This window comes from Hyla sarda, chromosome 2 (assembly GCF_029499605.1).
Source record: "Hyla sarda isolate aHylSar1 chromosome 2, aHylSar1.hap1, whole genome shotgun sequence".
NCBI classification, from domain to species: Eukaryota; Metazoa; Chordata; class Amphibia; order Anura; family Hylidae; genus Hyla; species Hyla sarda.
Window position 1 is genome coordinate 7181598 of NC_079190.1, and position 21174 is coordinate 7202771.

At 45.0% G+C, this 21174-nt stretch overlaps 1 protein-coding gene across 6 annotated transcripts in view; it reads right to left on the minus strand.

Annotated features, from left to right (window-relative positions):
* SLCO2B1 (solute carrier organic anion transporter family member 2B1) overlaps window positions 1-21174 on the minus strand; it is a 199981-nt gene that overhangs the window by 53763 nt on the left and 125044 nt on the right. For all 6 annotated transcript variants that reach the window (XM_056561073.1, XM_056561072.1, XM_056561074.1 and 3 more), the window contains exons 9-12: window positions 16956-17120; window positions 15959-16157; window positions 14788-14947; window positions 8653-8822 (exon numbers count right to left, since the gene is read on the minus strand). In XM_056561073.1, the coding sequence (XP_056417048.1) occupies window positions 8653-8822; window positions 14788-14947; window positions 15959-16157; window positions 16956-17120 (694 nt within the window). The remainder of the gene's footprint in view (window positions 1-8652; window positions 8823-14787; window positions 14948-15958; window positions 16158-16955; window positions 17121-21174) is intronic.

Below are 21174 nucleotides of genomic sequence, written 5' to 3' on the forward strand. Positions count from 1 at the left end.
GGAAGAACAACAGCCAGATCCACCTGGTGGCCTGCGGCAACAGCAGCAGGCCCCGTACAGTGGGCCCCCTGCACAGCAGCCAGCATTATCACCTGCCGACTCAGGAGAGGACAGTGACAGCAGCTACCAGGGAGGGGCGCTAATGGCCCAGATTCGTATGCTGGAATCCCCAGTGTGTCCTCAGAACCTGGTGTTTGGAGATGAGCTCCCAAATGAGGCACCTGGGGGTAAGAAGAAAAAGACCAAGCCAAAGCAGCAAGAAGTGGTGAGTTACATCTACACCCCCCTCCCTGTATACCCTGAGTCGGCCGCAGGGTCAGCTCATTGTGCAAGCCCCGTTACCCAGCCCAGCCCGTGTTCTGTGGTGGACTCGGTGCAAAGGTGCGGGGAGAGTACAAATACTGAAAGGGCGCAGAGCTCCATGCCTGTTTGCAGTAGCAGGGATGGAGCAGAGAAGGCATCGGCCGCAAGGCCGTACAGTGGGGGCGGCCCAGCGGTGGGCGGAGAGGCAGACTCCGGTGCTGTAGTTCGCTCCCCTGTGGGAGAGGGGGGTGACTCAGTGCCGGAGGTAACAAAGGGCATAACAGACACTCCCAAAAGTGAAGAAAAACGTTTGTTTTGCATTGGTGCCGCTGATCCCATTGATCAGCGGCGCCATGAAAAGACTGGAGATGATGCTGATGAGGCGGAGGGCACTAATAAGAACAGGGCTGGGGCCTCCTCTAGACCGGGCAAGCATGCTGCCCGGTCCCTTAAAGGGCCAGCGGAGGTTGTCCCAGCCCCAGTGCCCCGTGATGCTGAGGCAAAACAGGAAAAAACATCATCATCATCATCATCATCCTCGTTTCCCGGATTTGCTATTTCTGGTCCAGCCAGTGTGAATGAGAAGGTAAATGGGGGTACGGGGTGTATGACTGGGGAGAGGATGGAGGTTAATGTTATTGGAGAAGGTGATTTTGCTGTTGCTGTAATTAGGGGTGGTGATGGGACTACAGATGAGGCTATTGGAAACAATGTTGTTGGGGGAAGTGCTAATGTTGTTATTGAGGGTGGTGGGGATGTTGTCATTAGAAGTGGTGTAGGTGTAGGGTCTGGTCCGGTTGCCCCCCCAGTGGTGACAGATCATAGGAGTTATGCCAATGTCACTGCTGGGGGAAGTAGAATACTTTCCTCGTCTCCTGACTCTAGGGACGGTTTATTGCAGCGACGTCTCCTGGAAGCTCTGAAAAAGGGGGAAAGGTCGATTAATGTAGAGGGTAGAGCAGTTGATCTGTCCTTCTGGATAGAGAGACACGGTCTCTCTGCCTTCCGAGAGGAAAGAGGGGGCGATACTGTGTGGTCCCTCCCAACAGCCGGGGCAGGTAGTAACCGTAGGAATGTGGTCCGTCTTCGGTGGCAGGGCGAAGATATGTGTCCTTCAAGGACCAAAGTGGTTGAGCTCTTGCTAAAGATGGGCTTCAAGGCAGTTGATATCTTTGCCTTGATACATCCCTACGGTGCTCCTGAATTCGATATCAGTTTTGTTCGGCCAGAGGGGCTTGAGCTTTTCTGGTCGAATTATGAATTGGTAAAGAATGAGCCCGGCTGGCGAGACTTTGCCGTACAGGCATTGTCTCGTCAAAACGAAATCAAGAGAGTGACCGTTTTGACCCGTAACGAATCACTCTCTTGTGTTGACATTATCACCTGGTTAGGACGGTATGGCGAGGTAATGGGGGTCCCGCAGAAGAACAGGGATGAGTTTGGCATCTGGTCAGGAGCCTGGACGTTTTTGGTAAAACTTAAGCGTTCAGGAAATACAGTAAGGCTGGGTCCACACTACGTTTTGTCCTATACGGGAGCGCATACGGCAGGGGGGAGCTAAAAGCTCGCGCTCCCGTATGTTACCGTATGCGCTCCCGTATGTCATTCATTTCAATGAGCCGACCGGAGTGAAACGTTCGGTCCGGTCGGCTCATTTTTGCGCCGTATGCGCTTTTACAACCGGACCTAAAACCGTGGTTGACCACAGTTTTAGGTCCGGTTGTAAAAGCGCATACGGCGCAAAAATGAGCCGACCGGACCGAACGTTTCACTCCGGTCGGCTCATTGAAATGAATGACATACGGGAGCGCATACGGTCACATACGGGAGCGCGAGCTTTTAGCTCCCCCCTGCCGTATGCGCTCCCGTATGGGACAAAACGTAGTGTGGACCCAGCCTTACCCATATTCCATCCTCTGCCTTTCTCGGCAGGGATCGTATCCAGATTTTCTACCGGGGTCAGCCGAAGCTCTGTCACAGATGTGGTGACCCCACACACTTCAGTGCAAACTGTACGGTGCAGAAATGTGCCTTGTGTGGGGGTGTAGGCCATCTTGCCGCATCTTGTGCAGAGATTAGGTGTCACCTGTGTGGTGACTTAGGTCACCCATTCAGTCATTGCCCTCGTTCTTTCGCTGATGCGGTCTTGTCCCCAGCGGGTGAAGATCACGAGCCGGAATCTGCTGGGGAGGGGACTAGCAGGGGTGGAGGAACTGAGGGGTCAGTGAGGAACAGCAAGAGAAAGACACCAGCCCAACTAAGACGTCTTGATAAACGCCAAAGGGATAGGGTGAAGGGGAAAGCCCGGGTTACTGGGACGACCTCTCATTCTGTCCCAGAGGCCAACCTTGCTGCTGAGACCCTGAGGGATGGCGAGCTGAATGAGGAGGTCAGGAGGATCCAGAATGAGGAAGGTGCCATCTCCTCAGATAGCGTGGAGGAGGATGATATGGGATGGCAGAAGGAGACACGAAAGCGGGGTACAAGTAAAAAAAAAAAGGGAGATTTGAGATCTTCTCCCACCCTGGTCCAGGTGCCAAAGGAAGGCAAAACTGACTCCCCTCTGGTTGGCCTTTCCAATCGATTCCGACCCCTCAGGGACATCTCCTCCTCTTCTTCGGAAGGGGAGGATGAGGGGGAGGTGGCAGAAGGGCTTCCAGGGGGCGCCGAGTCCTCTTCCCCTGGGGAGGTTATGTCCTCGGGGGAAGGGACTGGCCTAGAATCCGGAGACGAGGAAAGTAAAACGACGTCTGGTGAGATGGACACTTCTATTTCTCTAAAGAGGGTGAAGAGTTCTTCTGATGTGGAGGGTGAGAAGGGGAGTGGGAAAAAGAAAGCTGTCTAACTCAATCACCCTTGATGGCGGCACCCTCTCCGTTTACTCTGGCATCCATTAATGTTGCCAGCATTAAGTCAGATACAGCTCGATTTGCGGCCTATGATTTTTTTGCCCATATTAATGCTGATATTTTATTTTTGCAGGAGACCAGGCTAACAGATATGTCATCTATCTACAAGGCTAAAAGAGAGTGGAGGAATGGGCCCTCCTACTGGTCTCTTGGGGCCGAGCCGTATAGCGGAGTGGCGGTCCTTTTTACCGCAGCGGTAGAATGCCGACGGGTTATCGAGTTAGAAATGGGGAGGTGCCTGATCTTAGATGTCCTCATGAGGGGACAAGAACTTCGCCTTATTAACATCTACGGCCCACAGTCTAAGTGGGACCGGAAGTGCCTCTTTATGAGGATCAAGCCCTATCTTTTTACAAGTCGGCAGGTGGTCTTTGGAGGGGACTTTAATGCTGTCACGAGGCCCCAAGACAGGGGAGGTGCCAGAGACAAGCTGACTTATGATAGCGTCGCCCTTAATAGCATAGCGAGTGAGGCTCGCCTGGTGGATGTCCACATCCGGCACACCCCAGGCCACGCGGGATTCACCTATCATAGGGGTAGTTGTAGGTCTAGGATAGACAGGTTTTATTTAAAGGAGGAGGCCGTCTCTTCAGCAGTGTCTGTTGTTGAGGTGGAGTTCTCCGATCACTGTTTAATTTTGTTTTCTCTGAATGTCACAGAGACCCCCCGGATGGGCAGAGGCTATTGGAAGCTGAATTCGTCTCTCTTGGAAGAAGCGGAGATAAGACAGTCCTTTGAGGATTTTCTTCAGAGCCAGGTACCATTGCTGGGCCTTTGTAACAGTAAGTCAGAGTGGTGGGAGATCTTCAAGAAAAGGGTTGCGAGATTCTTCCGCCAGCTCTCAGGCCTCAGAAGCCTAAATAGGTACCGCTTGTACCAGTGCCTGAGGAAGAAACTTGAGAACCTTGTCTCGACTGGAGGTAGTCGTGACGATATCTCCAGAGTGAAGTCCTTGCTGATGAAGTGCCAGTACGATAGGCACGCATCTTTGGTTTTTGAGAGGGATTACGGGAAGTACCGCTCGCCCGACCCTTACAGAAACTGTAAGATGTCAGTGAATAGTAAAATAGTCTCAGGACTGATTGATAGTACGGGATCCTTGAAAAGGTCCAGATCAGGGATCCTGGAGGTCGTCAGATCCTTCTACTCGCACCTCTTGGGAAGGAAGGATCTAGATCGAGATAAGGTATCAGCTTTCTTGGCTGAAACCATCCCTGAACCAGGAGTAGACCCCTCTCTTGACGTTTTGACAGAGATGATCAGGGAAGAGGAAGTCAGGATGGCTATTGATGGGCTTGCCCTCAAGAAGTCACCCGGTCCGGATGGCTTAACATCTGAGTTCTATAAGACCTTTAAGGACACTTTGGTTCCCCTCTTGACTGCGGTTTTTAATGAGTGTCTATCCTCGGGCACTCTGCCAAAGTCAATGAGGAGGTCAGCGCTGATCATCCTGTCAAAGGGTAAAGACCCGTCCCACATTGAGAATTGGCGTCCCATAGCACTTCTCAATGCGGACAGAAAGATTCTGGCAAAAGTGCTGTTTAACCGGTTGGTGGAGTTTGCACCCCGGCTCCTTTCGGGGGCTCAGCATTGCTCTGTTCCGGGCCGCAGTACATTCAGTGCTGTGCTCAGTGTCCGAGAGGCTGTGGAGCAGGGAAGGGCTGGCCACTGGAAGGGGTACTTGCTGTCTTTGGATCAGGCAAAAGCTTTTGATCGGGTTAACCATGAGTACCTCTGGTCTGTCCTTCTGAGATATGGCCTGCCAGGGGGTTTTGTTGATTGGCTTAAGACCTTATATGTAGGGGCAGAGAGTTTCCCGCTTGTGAATGGTTGGATTGGCCGCTCTTTTGAGGTTGGGTCTGGTGTCCGTCAGGGTTGTCCTTTGAGCCCTTTGCTGTACGTGTTTGCAATCGATCCTTTCCTTAGAAGGATTGGTTGTGGACCGTTGGCGGGGGTGAGAATGGACCTGGCGGTGCCGGATTCGGCTCTGAGGGTGGTAGCGTACGCTGATGATATCACCGTGTTTGTCTCCTCACAAGAGGAGGGCAGATGGTTGATGTCAGAGGTGGACCGCTACTCGGAGGTATCCGGGTCCAAGATCAACCGGGATAAGTGTGAGAGTCTCTGGCTGGGAGGGGGAGATCCTGATTTTAATCTCCCGGACGCCCTTCCAGAGCCCCAGGAATCCGCAAAAGTCCTCGGCATCGAATTTGGTCAAGGGGATTACCCCAAACAAAACTGGGACAGCAGGCTTAAGATCGCCGCTCAGAGGGTGGATCAGTGGAAGGGTTGGTCTTTGACCCTCCGGGAAAGGGTTAACCTGATGAAAACTTTCCTGCTCCCTTTGCTGATATATCTGGGCAGTGTATGCATGTTGCCAGAACCTCTTTGGACCCGGGTCTACAGTGTGTTCTTCCAAATGTTATGGGGGAATAGACTGAACCTAGTGAAGAGGGAGGTTACTTACCGTACGAGGAGACTAGGGGGGTTGTGTATGGTCAACCCTGTGGTGTTCCTAGTGAATACCTTTCTTAAGACCAATATAGCAAACCTCTCGTCAGAGAGGGCTCCTCCGTGGGTATCCTCCTGTAGGGGATGGTTTCGGCCTTTCTTCCAGGAATGGGAGACAGGAGGGCAAGTGAAGGATCTTCGCACACCACACGGGCATCTCCCGGCTTACGCTACCCCGGTTCTGAAGGTTATTCGTCGGTGGGGTCTGGGGATGTGGGAGATTAGGACTCTGTCGAGGAAATTCCTTGACAAGAGGGTCCTGTCTTCTCATTTCCAGAGGCCATTGGCGCTCAAGGACTGCCCAAGTCGGGATCTGGAGGTGGGTTTAGAGCTTTTGAATTCTATCAGGATCCCCTTGAAGTTTTGGGACTTGACTTGGCGCTGCTTCCACGGGAAACTGTGTGTGAGAGACAATCTGAAGTGCAGGAGCTCTGATGACCGGGGATGTCCCCGTGAAGAGTGTGGAGGCATGCTGGAAAGCATGGAGCATTTTCTGCTTCATTGTCCCTTTAACACAGAGGTTTACAACAGGGTGGGCGCTTCCATTGGTTGGCCTCGGCTGGCCAGTCTCTTCTATGCGGAATGGGCCTATGGGGCATTCAGAAACCTTGGAGGCTGGGACCAGTGCACTTTATTCCTAGTCAGCTCAGTGGTCAGGTATTACACGTGGAACGCACGGTGTTTAGTGTCGACCCAGCGTAAAATCCTCCCTGTGGGTGAGGTGGTTAGGAACATTCTTGGTGACCTGGTGAAGGTGCGTTCTCTGGAGTACGAGAGGCTGGGTGCTGGCAGGGCCTCTCGTCTGTGGAGGGGCTCTGCCTTTAAAGTGCCTTAGCCTGTTGTCTCCCCCTGGTGGTGGGCTGATGCTGGCACATTAGTCTTTTTGTTTTGTGCTGTAGATATATGGTGATATAGGGCTTGCAGGCACTGAACTTGAGCTTTAGGGGATTGTGTGATTGAAAAGCCTTATTGTTGTTTGTTTTGTATAGTTTGTATTATTTTGTATATATTTGTTTTGTTTGTACATTTATGTATATGTGTATATATGTATATATATTGTTTTTTTTCTAGGGGTTGTGTTGTGTTGGGGTTTAGTGTTAGGTTGGGTGGTGGGTAGATGGGGGGAGGGGGGTTTCTGTGTGGGACCTTTTATAAAAAAAAAAAATAAAAAAAAATCCTGGACTGGTTCATGGACGTCTGTTATCATGTACTGGGGGCATGGGATGCGGGACCAGCTCAGGGCCAAAAAAATAAAAATAAATTGTATATTCTGTTTTTCTGTTTGCGGTGTTTGTTGGTGGTTTGACACATATTTATTATATTTATTATTTTGGGTGGGGAAATGCAACCGGAACAGTTTTTTGTTATTATTGTTGTTATTATTATTACTGTAAGTATTATTATTATTGTAGAGTGTTTAGTAGTTGTTGTTATTATAGCGGTGTGTTTGGTGAGAATGAGGCTGGACCAGAAGATACTTGGTTGGACATTTTTGGACTAATATGTGGACTCATTTTTGTATATATTATACAGGTGTATGTTGTTTGTATTATTGTTATGGTGATGTTCGTTCTTTTTGTAATGTTTTATATTTTTTAATAAAAGATCTACAGGATATAACTCAGGATCAGTACAGGATAAGTAATGTAATGTATGTACACAGTGACCTCACCAGCAGAATAGTGAGTACAGCTCTGGAGTATAATACAGGATATAACTCAGGATCAGTACAGGATAAGTAATGTAATGTATGTACACAGTGACCTCACCAGCAGAATAGTGAGTACAGCTCTGGGGTATAATACAGGATATAACTCAGGATCAGTACAGGATAAGTAATGTAATGTATGTACACAGTGACCTCACCAGCAGAATAGTGAGTGCAGCTCCGGAGTATAATACAGGATATAACTCAGGATCAGTACAGGATAAGTAATGTAATGTATGTACACAGTGATCTCACCAGCAGAATAGTGAGTACAGCTCTGGAGTATAATACAGGATATAACTCAGGATCAGTACAGGATAAGTAATGTAATATAGGAGCTCAGTGACATCACCAGCAGAATAGTGAGTACAGCTCTGGGGTATAATACAGGATATAACTCAGGATCAGTACAGGATAAGTAATGTAATGTATGTACACAGTGATCTCACCAGCAGAATAGTGAGTACAGCTCTGGGGTATAATACAGGATATAACTCAGGATCAGTACAGGATAAGTAATGTAATGTATGTACACAGTGACCTCACCAGCAGAATAGTGAGTACAGCTCTGGGGTATAATACAGGATATAACTCAGGATCAGTACAGGATAAGTAATGTAATGTATGTACACAGTGACCTCACCAGCAGAATAGTGAGTGCAGCTCCGGAGTATAATACAGGATATAACTCAGGATCAGTACAGGATAAGTAATGTAATGTATGTACACAGTGATCTCACCAGCAGAATAGTGAGTACAGCTCTGGGGTATAATACAGGATATAACTCAGGATCAGTACAGGATAAGTAATGTAATGTATGTACACAGTGACCTCACCAGCAGAATAGTGAGTACAGCTCTGGGGTATAATACAGGATATAACTCAGGATCAGTACAGGATAAGTAATGCAATGTATGTACACAGTGACCTCACCAGCAGAATAGTGAGTACAGCTCTGGGGTATAATACAGGATATAACTCAGGATCAGTACAGGATAAGTAATGTAATGTATGTACACAGTGACCTCACCAGCAGAATAGTGAGTGCAGCTCCGGAGTATAATACAGGATATAACTCAGGATCAGTACAGGATAAGTAATGTAATGTATTTACACAGTGATCTCACCAGCAGAATAGTGAGTACAGCTCTGGAGTATAATACAGGATATAACTCAGTGACATTGCTTATAGCGGTTTCCTCTGTAAACAAGGTCTTTACCTAAGTATCAGCATGAAGGAAGGCGTCTGGGATAAGCTGGCCAATGCCCCGGCCAGGAAGGACAGGACCATGAAGGGCATGAACAGATGGTAACAGCTGCTTCCACACGATCCCGGACTGGCTGAGCTCCCCGATCCTGGAGAGGTTATACAGTCACAATGGGTATAATTCTGCAAACATAAGGGAAGAATATGGTGAAGGAGCCCGGTATAGTCCACACTCTATGTAGAACATCTCTTAAGCCCTGTTCTCACATTGCAGTTCCACCAGTGGCCTGATATTATGTTGTGTCTTTTGTGACTTACATGCTGGACTCCAGACTGATACATTGTAACATCCAGACTGATACACTGTAACATCCAGGCTGGTACATTGTAACATCCAGACTGATACATTGTACCATCCAGACTGATACATTGTAACATCCAGACTGATTCATTGTACCATCCAGACTGATACATTGTAAAATCCAGACTGATTCATTGTAACATCCAGACTGATACATTGTAACATCCAGACTGATACATTGTACCATCCAGACTGATACATTGCACCATCCAGACTGATACATTGTAACATCCAGACTGATTCATTGTACCATCCAGACTGATACATTGTAACATCCAGACTGTTTCATTGTACCATCCAGACTGATACATTGTAACATCCAGACTGATACATTGTAACATCCAGACTGATACATTGTAACATCCAGCCTGTTTCATTGTACCATCCAGACTGATACATTGTAACATCCAGACTGATACATTGTAACATCCAGACTGATACATTGTAACATCCAGACTGATACATTGTAACATCCAGCCTGATTCATTGTACCATCCAGACTGATACATTGTACCATCCAGACTGATACATTGTAACATCCAGCCTGATTCATTGTACCATCCAGACTGATACATTGTACCATCCAGACTGATACATTGTACCATCCAGACTGATACATTGTAACATCCAGCCTGATTCATTGTACCATCCAGACTGATTCATTGTACCATCCAGACTGATACATTGTAACATCCAGCCTGATTCATTGTACCATCCAGACTGATTCATTGTAACATCCAGACTGATACATTGTAACATCCAGACTGATTCATTGTACCATTCAGACTTATACATTGTACCATCCAGACTGATACATTGTAACATCCAGACTGATACATTGTAACATCCAGCCTGTTTCATTGTACCATCCAGACTGATACATTGTAACATCCAGACTGATACATTGTAACATCCAGACTGATACATTGTAACATCCAGACTGATACATTGTAACATCCAGCCTGATTCATTGTACCATCCAGACTGATACATTGTACCATCCAGACTGATACATTGTAACATCCAGCCTGATTCATTGTACCATCCAGACTGATACATTGTACCATCCAGACTGATACATTGTACCATCCAGACTGATACATTGTAACATCCAGCCTGATTCATTGTACCATCCAGACTGATACATTGTAACATCCAGACTGATTCATTGTACCATCCAGACTTATACATTGTACCATCCAGACTGATACATTGTACCATCCAGACTGATTCATTGTAACATCCAGACTGATACATTGTAACATCCAGACTGATTCATTGTAACATCCAGACTGATACATTGTAACATCCAGAATGATACATTGTAACAAGATCCATCCTGTGGATGGAAATCAAAATGTTTCCATTCACTGACAATATGTAAAGATAAATTGAAATGCTTAGAATTTTAGAAAGTTGCAGAACCGTTCATCATCCTATAACTCATGGTCCGGACCCCCGAAGACTGTAAATAGTGGGATCGGTCAATCACATGATACATATGTCCCCCATGTCGGTTGTATCACATCAGTGTATAATGGCCGCTCCCGGGTTATTAGGTTTCCCCCCGTATTCCCCTCCGGCTGCGTCTCTTTTGTTTATAGTGAAATTATATTTATTGACCACCAGCGAGAAGCAATTCTTTACAGTAATGGGAACTCGGTGGCCTCAGGTAATTGGTTTTCCTCAGTAATTTTATTTCATTATTGTATTCATCTTGTATTTGCCGGAGGCAGTGTTACATTGTATATCATTGTATTGCCAATGGTGATCAATAATACAATGACAAAATCCTTAAAGAAGCATTACATTTTTTTATTCCATAGTGCAGCATAGGACATTATTAGTGAATAATGTAGAGCTTCTTGTGTATGCCTTGTGCTTACCTGTTTTAGCTGATGTGGAAGGCATGAGTTTTCAGCCATACTGATTCTGCTTTAGAGCATTAACTATTTTCTTATTCTGCCTAAATTTCCCATAAATCCTTTACTTTACAGAGAGAGAAGGTGGAGTTTCATCACTGCTGTTCATCTAATGAGACCAACCTAATCACCTCCAGCAAATAGAAGCCTAAACTGCTGAAACTTATAAGTGGGTTATTGTCGGTTCACACTATGTGCAGTTTTGATGTGTTTTCCTATTCAAACTGCATTTTTTTTTTAGAGAAATGTTGCTACAAGGAAAAAGTTATTTGGCCTATAACACAACTGAAGTTTTTGTTTTTTTTGTTTTTTTAATGAAGATTTGAAGTCTACAGTCACCTCTCTCCAAAGGCAGATAACAGAGAACAATAGATTATATTCCCCTGTCCTACAATCACCTCTTCCTAGCCTGACATGGCTGATAATAGAGAACAATAGATTGTATTCACCTGTCCTACAGTCACCTCTCCCCTCCTGGCATGGCTGATAACAGAGAACAATAGATTGTATTCACCTGTGCTACAGTCATCTCTCCTCTCCTGACATGGCTGATAGAGAACAATAGATTATATTCACCTGTCCTACAGTCACCTCTCCCCTCCTGGCATGGCTGATAACAGAGAACAATAGATTGTATTCACCTGTGCTACAGTCATCTCTCCTCTCCTGACATGGCTGATAGAGAACAATAGATTATATTCACCTGTCCTACAGTCACCTCTCCCCTCCTGACATGGCTGATAACAGAGAACAGTAGATTGTATTCACCTGTCCTACAGTCACCTCTCCCCTCCTGACATAGCTGATAGAGAACAATAGATTATATTCACCTGTCCTACAGTCACCTCTCCCCTCCTGACATGGTTGATAACAGAGAACAATAGATTGTATTCACCTGTCCTACAGTCACCTCTTCCCTCCTGACATGGCTGATAATAGAGAACAATATATTGTATTCACCTGTCCTACAGTCACCTCTCCCCTCCTGACATGGCTGATAACAGAGAACAATAGATTGTATTCACCTGTCCTACAGTCACCTCTCCCCTCCTGACATGGTTGATAACAGAGAACAATAGATATATTCACCTGTCCTACAGTCACCTCTCCCCTCCTGACATGGCTGATAACAGAGAACAATAGATTGTATTTACCTGTCCAACACTCCATTTTAAAATGGCTGCTAACTGGGAGCAATAGATAACACTCATCTATCCTACAGTCAGTCAGCAGGTGTTCTGTACCCCTTTAAGACTTCATCACCACCAAATTTTCCAATACTTGCACCAGACTCTGGGTTCTGACTGGTGTTTTCGGCTTCAATAAGGATCTGACGAGTTCTATCCCTAATTTTGTGACATTATTCGAGACCCATCAACTGGCACGGACATTGTGAGTCACCAATCGGAATGATTCATCTTCACCAGAGATTTACTTTCTTGTTTTGTACTTAAGAATTTTAGAAATTCTGAGACGCTCCTCTTCCCCGGTGATGTGTTATGTGGTTTCACGGCTCAGATACTAAAATATCAGAATGTTAGACTATTCTCAAATAAAAGTGCGCCTACTGTATCAATATACGGTACTGTCTATAATACATTAACCCACGTGAGGCTATGAGAGGAGAAGCTTGTATATCTCTCCTTATATTTGTCTGTAAACTGCAAACCGAGAGAGGGTAGGAGGGAGGGGCAGCTGCAGTATCTGTCCCTTAGTTTGTAGACTGCATGCTGCGACTGGCAAGGAGGGAGATGCAACCAAAAGGAGAAATCCCATCACTATGTCTCTGAGAGTACAGGCTGTGAGAGAAGATGAGTGAGATGCAGATACAGGATCTCTCCCTCAGTATGTCTACAGACGGCATGCTGTGAGAGGGGAGGAGGGAGATGCAGATACAGGATCTCTCCCTCAGTATGTCTACAGACGGCATGCTGTAAGAGAAGATGTGTGAGATGCAGATACAGGATCTCTCCCTCAGTATGTCTACAGACGGCATGCTGTGAGAGGGGAGGAGGGAGATGCAGATACAGGATCTCTCCCTCAGTATGTCTACAGACGGCATGCTGTGAGAGAAGATGAGTGAGATGCAGATACAGGATCTCTCCCTCAGTATGTCTACAGACGGCATGCTGTGAGAGAAGATGAGTGAGATGCAGATACAGGATCTCTCCCTCAGTATGTCTACAGACGGCATGCTGTGAGAGGGGAGGAGGGAGATGCAGATACAGGATCTCTCCCTCAGTATGTCTACAGACGGCATGCTGTGAGAGGGGAGGAGGGAGATGCAGATACAGGATCTCTCCCTCAGTATGTCTACAGACGGCATGCTGTGAGAGGGGAGGAGGGAGATGCATCTCCAGTATCTGTCCCTCCATCTGTAGACTGCATGCTGTGAGAGGGGAGGAGGGAGATGCAGCTGCAGTATATTGTCCTCTGACTGTGTGTTTGTAAGACTACAAGTTGTAAGGGTGGAGGAGGGAGATGCAGCTGCAGTATATCTTCCTCTGTGTGTCTGTAAGCTGTAATGGTGGAGGAGGAAGATGCAGCTGCAGTATATCTTCCTCTGTGTGTCAGTAAGCTGTAATGGTGGAGGAGGGAGATGCAGCTGCAGTATATCTTCCTATGTGTGTCTGTAAGCTGTAATGGTGGAGGATGGAGATGCAGCTGCATTATATCTTCCTCTGTGTGTCTGTAAACTGTGAGGATGGAGGAGGGAGATGCAGCTGCAGTATATCTTCCTCTGTGTGCTGTAAGTTGTAATGGTGAAAGAGGGAGATGCAGCTGCAATATATCTTCCTCTGTGTGTCTGCAAGCTGTAATGGTGGAGGAGGGAGATGCAGCTGGAGTATATCTTCCTCTGTGTGTCTGTAAGTTGTAATGGTGGAGGAGGGAGATGCAGCTGCAGTATATCTTCCTCTGTGTGTCTGTAAGCTGTAATGGTGGAGGAGGGAGATGCAGCTGGAGTATATCTTCCTCTGTGTGTTGTAAGTTGTAATGGGGAAAGAGGGAGATGCAGCTGCAGTATATCTTCCTCTGTGTGTCTGTAAGCTGTAATGGTGGAGGAGGGAGATGCAGCTGCAGTATATCTTCCTCTGTGTGTCTGTAAGCTGTAATGGTGGAGGAGGGAGATGCAGCTGCAGTATATCTTCCTCTGTGTGCTGTAAGTTGTAATGGTGAAAGAGGGAGATGCAGCTGCAGTATATCTTCCTCTGTGTGTCTGTAAGCTGTAATGGTGGAGGAGGGAGATGCAGCTGCAGTATATCTTCCTCTGTGTGCTGTAAGTTGTAATGGTGAAAGAGGGAGTTGCAGCTGCAGTATATCTTCTTCTGTGTGTCTGTAAGCTGTAATGGTGGAGGAGGGAGATGCAGCTGCAGTATATCTTCCTCTGTGTATCTGTAAGCTGTAATGGTGGAGGAGGGAGATGCAGCTGGAGTATATCTTCCTCTGTGAGACTTCAAGCTGTGAAGATGGAGGAGGGAGATGCAGCTGCAGTATATCTTCTGTGTGCTGTAAGTTGTAATGGTGGAGGAGGGAGATGCAGCTGCAGTATATCTTCCTCTGTGTGTCTGTAAGCTGTAATGGTGGAGGAGGGAGATGCAGCTGGAGTATATCTTCTTCTGTGTGCTGTAAGTTGTAATGCGGGAGGAGGGAGATGCAGCTGCAGTATATCTTCCTCTGTGTGTCTGTAAGCTGTAATGGTGGAGGAGGGAGATGCAGCTGGAGTATATCTTCCTCTGTGAGACTTCAAGCTGTGAGGATGGAGGAGGAAGATGCAGCTGCAGTATATCTACCTTAATAGGTATTAGAGGAGGCTATGACATACCCCAGTTACAGTTTTTACCATAGGTCCAAGCCCAAAACTCACCAGCACTTTACTTGCAGCGTAATCGAAGTTAACCCCCTGACAGCCAGCGTAGCATGGAGAGATGTACTCGATGCCGTCCGCACCGCAGATCGGGTTGAAAGCTGATTTGGAGCAGCCACATTTACTGCTGCACTCAGTCACATTGTGCCAAAGTCCAACACTGAAAAACAAGACGTCTATATTATAAACCATCAAGTGAAATGGATAAATCTACTGATCCTGCACTGATCCTGAGCCAGATCGTCACGTCTTATTCTCTAGACACCTCCAGAGCTGCATTCATTGTGCTGCTTGTGATTTGATATCCCTCCACCCTGTTCTGACAATGTAGCAATCGTTTAGTGAACAAGCTGGAAAACTTGTAAACGCAGCTCTTGATGTGACTGGAGTATAGAAGATATCAACTGCAAACTTATGGATCACTTGTGGATAGGTAATAACTTTTAATCATGGGATAACCCAGTGTTTCCCAACCAGGGTGCCTCCAGCTGTTGCTAAACTACAACTCCCAGCATGCCAGGACAGCCGAAGGCTGTCCGGGCATGCTGGGAGTTGTAGTTTGGCAACAGATGGAAGCACCCTGGTTGGGAAACACTAGGATAACCCCTTGTCTGTTGAGGAAGGGTGATCACTTAGATGCTACAGTGTCTATTGACCCATGGCATCTAGTTGGTTAAACTAACTAAAATATACATCAAGCAGCCACCCGGCATGCTGGGAGTTGTAGTTTTGCAATAGCTGAAGGCACCCTGGTTGGTAAACACTGGAAAAACCTCTTGTCTGGTGAGAAAGGGTGACCACTTAGATGCTACAGTCTTTATTGACCTGTGGCATCTAGATAGTTAAATGGCTGAGACTGGAGATAACTCCTATTTCCAATCCCAGCCACTGACACAGCTACCAGACATCATACAGGACCATCTACTAAAGCCCACCCTATGTGTAGAATGGGTTAACATCTTCCACATTTATCTAAGATTCTCAATAATAACACATTATGCAGTAAGCACCTGAGCTCCCCCTAGTGGTGGCAGCAGGCAGAATTCCATCCTTCAACTCTTATCTAAATTGGAGATGAGGGGTCAGTATGAGGACTGTATGCCCCCCCCAATAAATAGCCTGTCACCCTAAATTATTAATAGTGCAGAACAGAAGAGACATTTTTTGTTACCTCAAGTGCGGGTCAGCTTGGGGACTCGCAAACTGTTGCGTCGAGCATCCCAAGAAGAGAAGAGGGAGAGCGATCAAGACGCAGCTCAGCATTCCGATGATGCACATAGCGCCGCACTGCCGGAGGGATAAGTGGAACCTCTTCACGATGAACCCGCCTAAAACAATGCCGGTCATGGCTCCTGGGATGTTTATGGATCCTGAAGAAGAGAGGATGTCATCACACACGAAGAACCAAAGCCCCACCTACTTATAACAACCCTTCGTAGAGTTGTTGGATGGCGACCAATATTGGCTCTTAAATCTTGGGACATAAGGATAAGGGGATGAGTGTCTAATTGGTGGAGGTATGACCACTGGGACCACCACTGATCATAATAGCTGGGGTCCTGTGTCCTCAGGTTGACTGGCACCTGGACTACTACTTTAATATCTATGTCTGGTCAATGGAGTTGAATGGAGCAGCAGTGTCTGACTACTACTCCATTTAACCATTGGGACCCTCTTTTCCAGTGGTTGGCCCCCAAAGATCAGATATGTGTCTACTGGGGAGGGAATGCAATTTTAGGTAACCAGCAGAGTGAAGAGCGCCTACAAAAGAGCATCATTCTCCCTGGAGGACCTGGGCTTTCAACACACTGTACCCAATGCAGCTTCGGCACAATTGAAGTCATGTGACATTTCATCATTGAGTCAAACTCCTCCTCCCACTCCATTGAAGACCTTGGTTGTCTACCCACTGTACCTAATGAAGCTTTGATGTTTTTTCGTTGAGTCACAATCCACCCCCCCCCCCCCCCACTTCATCGAGGACCTGGGCTGTCTACCCACTGTACTCATTGTAGCTTCGGCACAATTGAAGCCATGTGACATTTCTTCGAACCACCACTCCATCCAGTAACAAGTGACACTGAGTGTAACTGGAGTGTAACAAAGTCATGTGATATGTCACAACATTAGACTGAATGCAAATAAGGGAGGGGGGGGGGGGCACCTACCGATCATTAGATTAGCCAATGATGCAGTGACTGAGAATTGTCTCTCCAGAAACTTGGCCATGAATGTCGCCAGCCCACATATCATGGCGGACAGATTGGCTTGAGCCAAAACCACCAGAATATAGATTGGATTTTTCAGTGTCCTGAGTAGAACTTTGGGAAATACTGAAAGACAAAAAATAAATAGACAATAAATAAATAAATATAAAAATATTGAATTAGGGTGCATTCACACCACGTTTTTGCAATACAGTTCCCGTATATGTGAAAACCATACAGAACTGTATTGGAAAACGTATGCATTGACTCTCCATTGAAAACCATATGCCAAAATATGCATCAGGTTGTGTCCGTTTTGCATCCAGTACGGTTTTGTCAGTTTTTTTTCCTGTACCCAAAACCGTAGTCTACCACGGTTTTTGGTCCAGTTGAAAAACTGTATTAAACCGTATACGTTTTTTTTTTTTTTTAACATGGGAGTCAATGGGAACCGTACAGAACTGTATGTGCATACGGTTCCATCTGGTTTTCACCATACGGTTTTTGACTTTGCGCAGTTTTTTTTTCTTGGAATTTCAATCAAACAAGTGAAACTTTATTCAAAATGGAGCGAAAAGTTAAAAACGTATACGTTTTTTTCTTAAAAAACGGATGCAACCGTACATAATTTTTCAAACCATATACGGTTTTTAACTGTATACGGGTTAAAATTTGTATACACATTTTGATACAGTTTAGTCAGGTTTTGAGGAATCCGTTTTTCCTCAAAAACCTGATACGGGAACTGTATTGCAAAAATGTGGTGTGAATGCAGCCTTAAAGGGATACTGCACTGGAAAACATTTTTTTCTAAATCAACTGGTGCCAGAAATGACTTGACATTAAACAGTCCCCTTAGTGGTAGTTCGTGTTAGTACAACCTGGACTGTGGGTGGGCCTTGAGGACTGAATTGGGACCACTGGATTAAGCATCTCTACTGAGTACCCTGGGGTCTATATTGTGTAAATTAGTAAAGGTCTTGACATATGGACCCTATCACTGCTATATTCTAAAAAGTTTCTATAATATGAAATTCACCAGCGCCCCTAGTGGTGGAGTGCATTAGTACAATATGGTAAAAGTTGTAAGGACATTGCAAAATCAGTATTGGGCAATTGATGGGAACGCTTTTATCTTTTACCAGGTCTCTATGACTTGAAATCAAACAGTGCCCCTAGTGGTAGTCCGTGTTAGTACACCATGACAAATTTGATCATGAGGACAATATAAAACCAGTATTGTGTTATAGACCCCACCACTGCAGGTTGCTATGAATTGAAACATTTCCCCTAGTGGTAATCTCCGGTAGTTCATTCCTGAAAATGTACAATGGGGACAATGCAAAACATGGTCAGGATTCCCTAGAATTTGCCATATATCATTGATATCATTAAAGGGGTACTCCACTGGAAAAAAAAAAAAAATTTAAATCAACTGGTGCCAGAAAGTTAAACAGATTTGTAAATTACTTCTATTAAAAAAATCTTAATCCTTCCAGTACTTATCAGCTTCTATATGGTCCACAGGAAGTTCTTTTCTTTTTTAATTTCCTTTCTGTCTGACCACAGTGCTCTCTGCTGACACCTCTGTCCACTTTAGGAACTGTCTAGAGTAGAAGTAAATGCCCATAGCAAACCTCTCCTACTCTGATAGCAGTGATAAGGTCCATGAGTCAAGGCATTTACTAATTTACACAATATACTGTAGAGGCCAGGGTGCTCAGTAGAGCTGCTTAACACAGTGTCCCCAATACAGTCCTCAAGGCCCCGAGTCCTTGTTCTATTCCAATTGAGTCACTGAAAAAACCCGTAATGTTGGTGGGCCTTGAGGACCAGGTTGGGGATCACTGGCTTAACTCATCGGTGCAGGCTAAGATTGTCAGACCTGGAGCCTTTTTTTTTTCCTGCCCGGCCGCCCTTCCTGTGCCCTTCCCGGCAAACCCCCCCCCCTGTTGCACTCCTGACATCGGCCGACTCTAGGTGTCTGAACAGATGCCAGGGGGCGCGCGTGGCTCTGCCAGGCCGGGTGCAATCTGGGAAAGTTCTGTACGCCATTGTGGGGATGCCTGCCGACCGGGATGGCGGGAGGCAGTGTTGACCGCTCTCCTCGCCCGGGTGCTGGCAGCCAATGCGGTGCTGGACGCCTTGGGAGGGATGACCCGTCACTTGGTAGGGGTTCTTCCAGGGGTGGCTATACCCTGCGGGCCCAAGCCCCGGCACGATGCGGCATTCAGGGGAGTAAGATCCTCTTGCCTTCGCCGACACGGACTCCAAAACCTGGCAGAACGATGGGGTCGTTCCCCGTCAGATCTCGCCTTGCCTTCAGGCCCTTTGACCTATTGTTTGGTCATAGCTCTGTTTATACTGAGCCTCCTGGTTCATGAAAACAATGGAAGGACTACAGTAAATACTGGCACTCAAAGACCAGTAGAAGCGAGGATGCAATGTCAGAATATAATTTTGTATAAAAATGCAGATTTATACGCCCTTTTGGGACATGTAAAGTGCTAGGTATCATTGACTGTATCATGTATTCATTCTACCGCCCCATTATATCTGACTCTTGAAGTATTTAGCAGAATATTTCGGAATGTATATTTTCATCATTTTTCACTTTATACTTTCAATTTTCTCCTAAGCTGTATGCAGCCCAGATGCAGATCCTGGAAACGTGTGAAGATTCCCAGGTCTACGCTTCCGAGATCTTAACACCTTAGTCTCAGGAGGACTCGGAGGGTAGATGGCATTTTCTGTATTTAGAAGAACGTTCCACCGAGGCACCCGGCTCAGGATGAACCTTTAAAAGTGTGCTGAGTCCTTGGGGAGTCACATGACTAGCATCAGCCACTTCTGAAGTGTCAAGATCAAAAAAAAGACTTCATATGTGAAAACTACAAGGACGTCTCGTCTGTCATCTGCACCGGAGAATTCAGCTCCCCAGACAGAAGAGGCACCACTGAAAGTGCAGTATAAAAAAATATAAAAACATCAAGAAAAATAAATAAATAAATACATGATTAAAATTAAACTCATAAATTAATATAGAAAATTACAAAAAAAAAAATCATAAAACAACAAAATAATAAGGAAATACAAAATAAATAAATAAATAAATAACAATACCTACAAAGTAAATAAATACAAAATAGAAACAACAGGCTACAATAATGAACAATAAAAAGTAGAAGGAATAAATTAGCTGAGAAAAAAAAAAAAAAATAAGTAAACAAAATAAATACACAAAATAAATAACACACATATATATATATATATATATATATATATATATATATATATATATATATATATATATATATATATAACTACAACATCCAAAAACTTAAAAAAAACATAATAAATAGAAATCATTGGTTAAATACAAAAAACTTAAAATAACCACAAAATGGTAAAGCTGCTGAATAAAAAACTGCTGAATAATTCATAAGTATATAAAAACAAAATAAAAGAAAATGTAAAAAATATTTCTAAAACAAAAATAAAATGAAGTACAAAATTAATAAGTGATTTAGTTTCTACAAGTTAAATACATTAAGTGAATTAATTAAGGACATAACCACAAAACTTTCACTAAAATGAATTTAAAATAAAAAAAATAAAAAAATAAAAAGATATGAACTAAAAACAAAATACATTTACATAAATAACACCATGAATAAAGGAATACAAAACAAATACAAAAAAAATCCAAATAATTACACATGATTAAATCGGTAAAATCAGTTAAAGGGGTGCTCCAGTGGAATTTTTTTTTTCTTTTTTTTCCTTTCTGTCTGACCACATGCTCTCTGCTGACACCTCTGTCCATGTTAGGAACTGTCCAGAGCAGGAGCAAATCCCCATAGCAAACCTCTCCTGCTCTGGACAGTTCCCGATATGGACAGAGGTGTCAGCAGAGAGCACTGTGGTCAGACAGAAAGGAAATTTAAAAAGTAAAGAATTTCCTCTCTAATATACAGCAGCTGATAAGTACTGGAAGGATTAAGATTTTTTAATATAAGTAATTGACACATCTGTTATACTTTCTGGCACCAGTAATAAAAAAAATAAAAAATGTTTACCACCGGAGTACCCCTTTAAAAGAACAAATAAAGGATTTTCAGAATTATTTGGAATATTTCGAAGTTGCCCTTTATGCAACCAACAGAAGAGCTGAAATAGC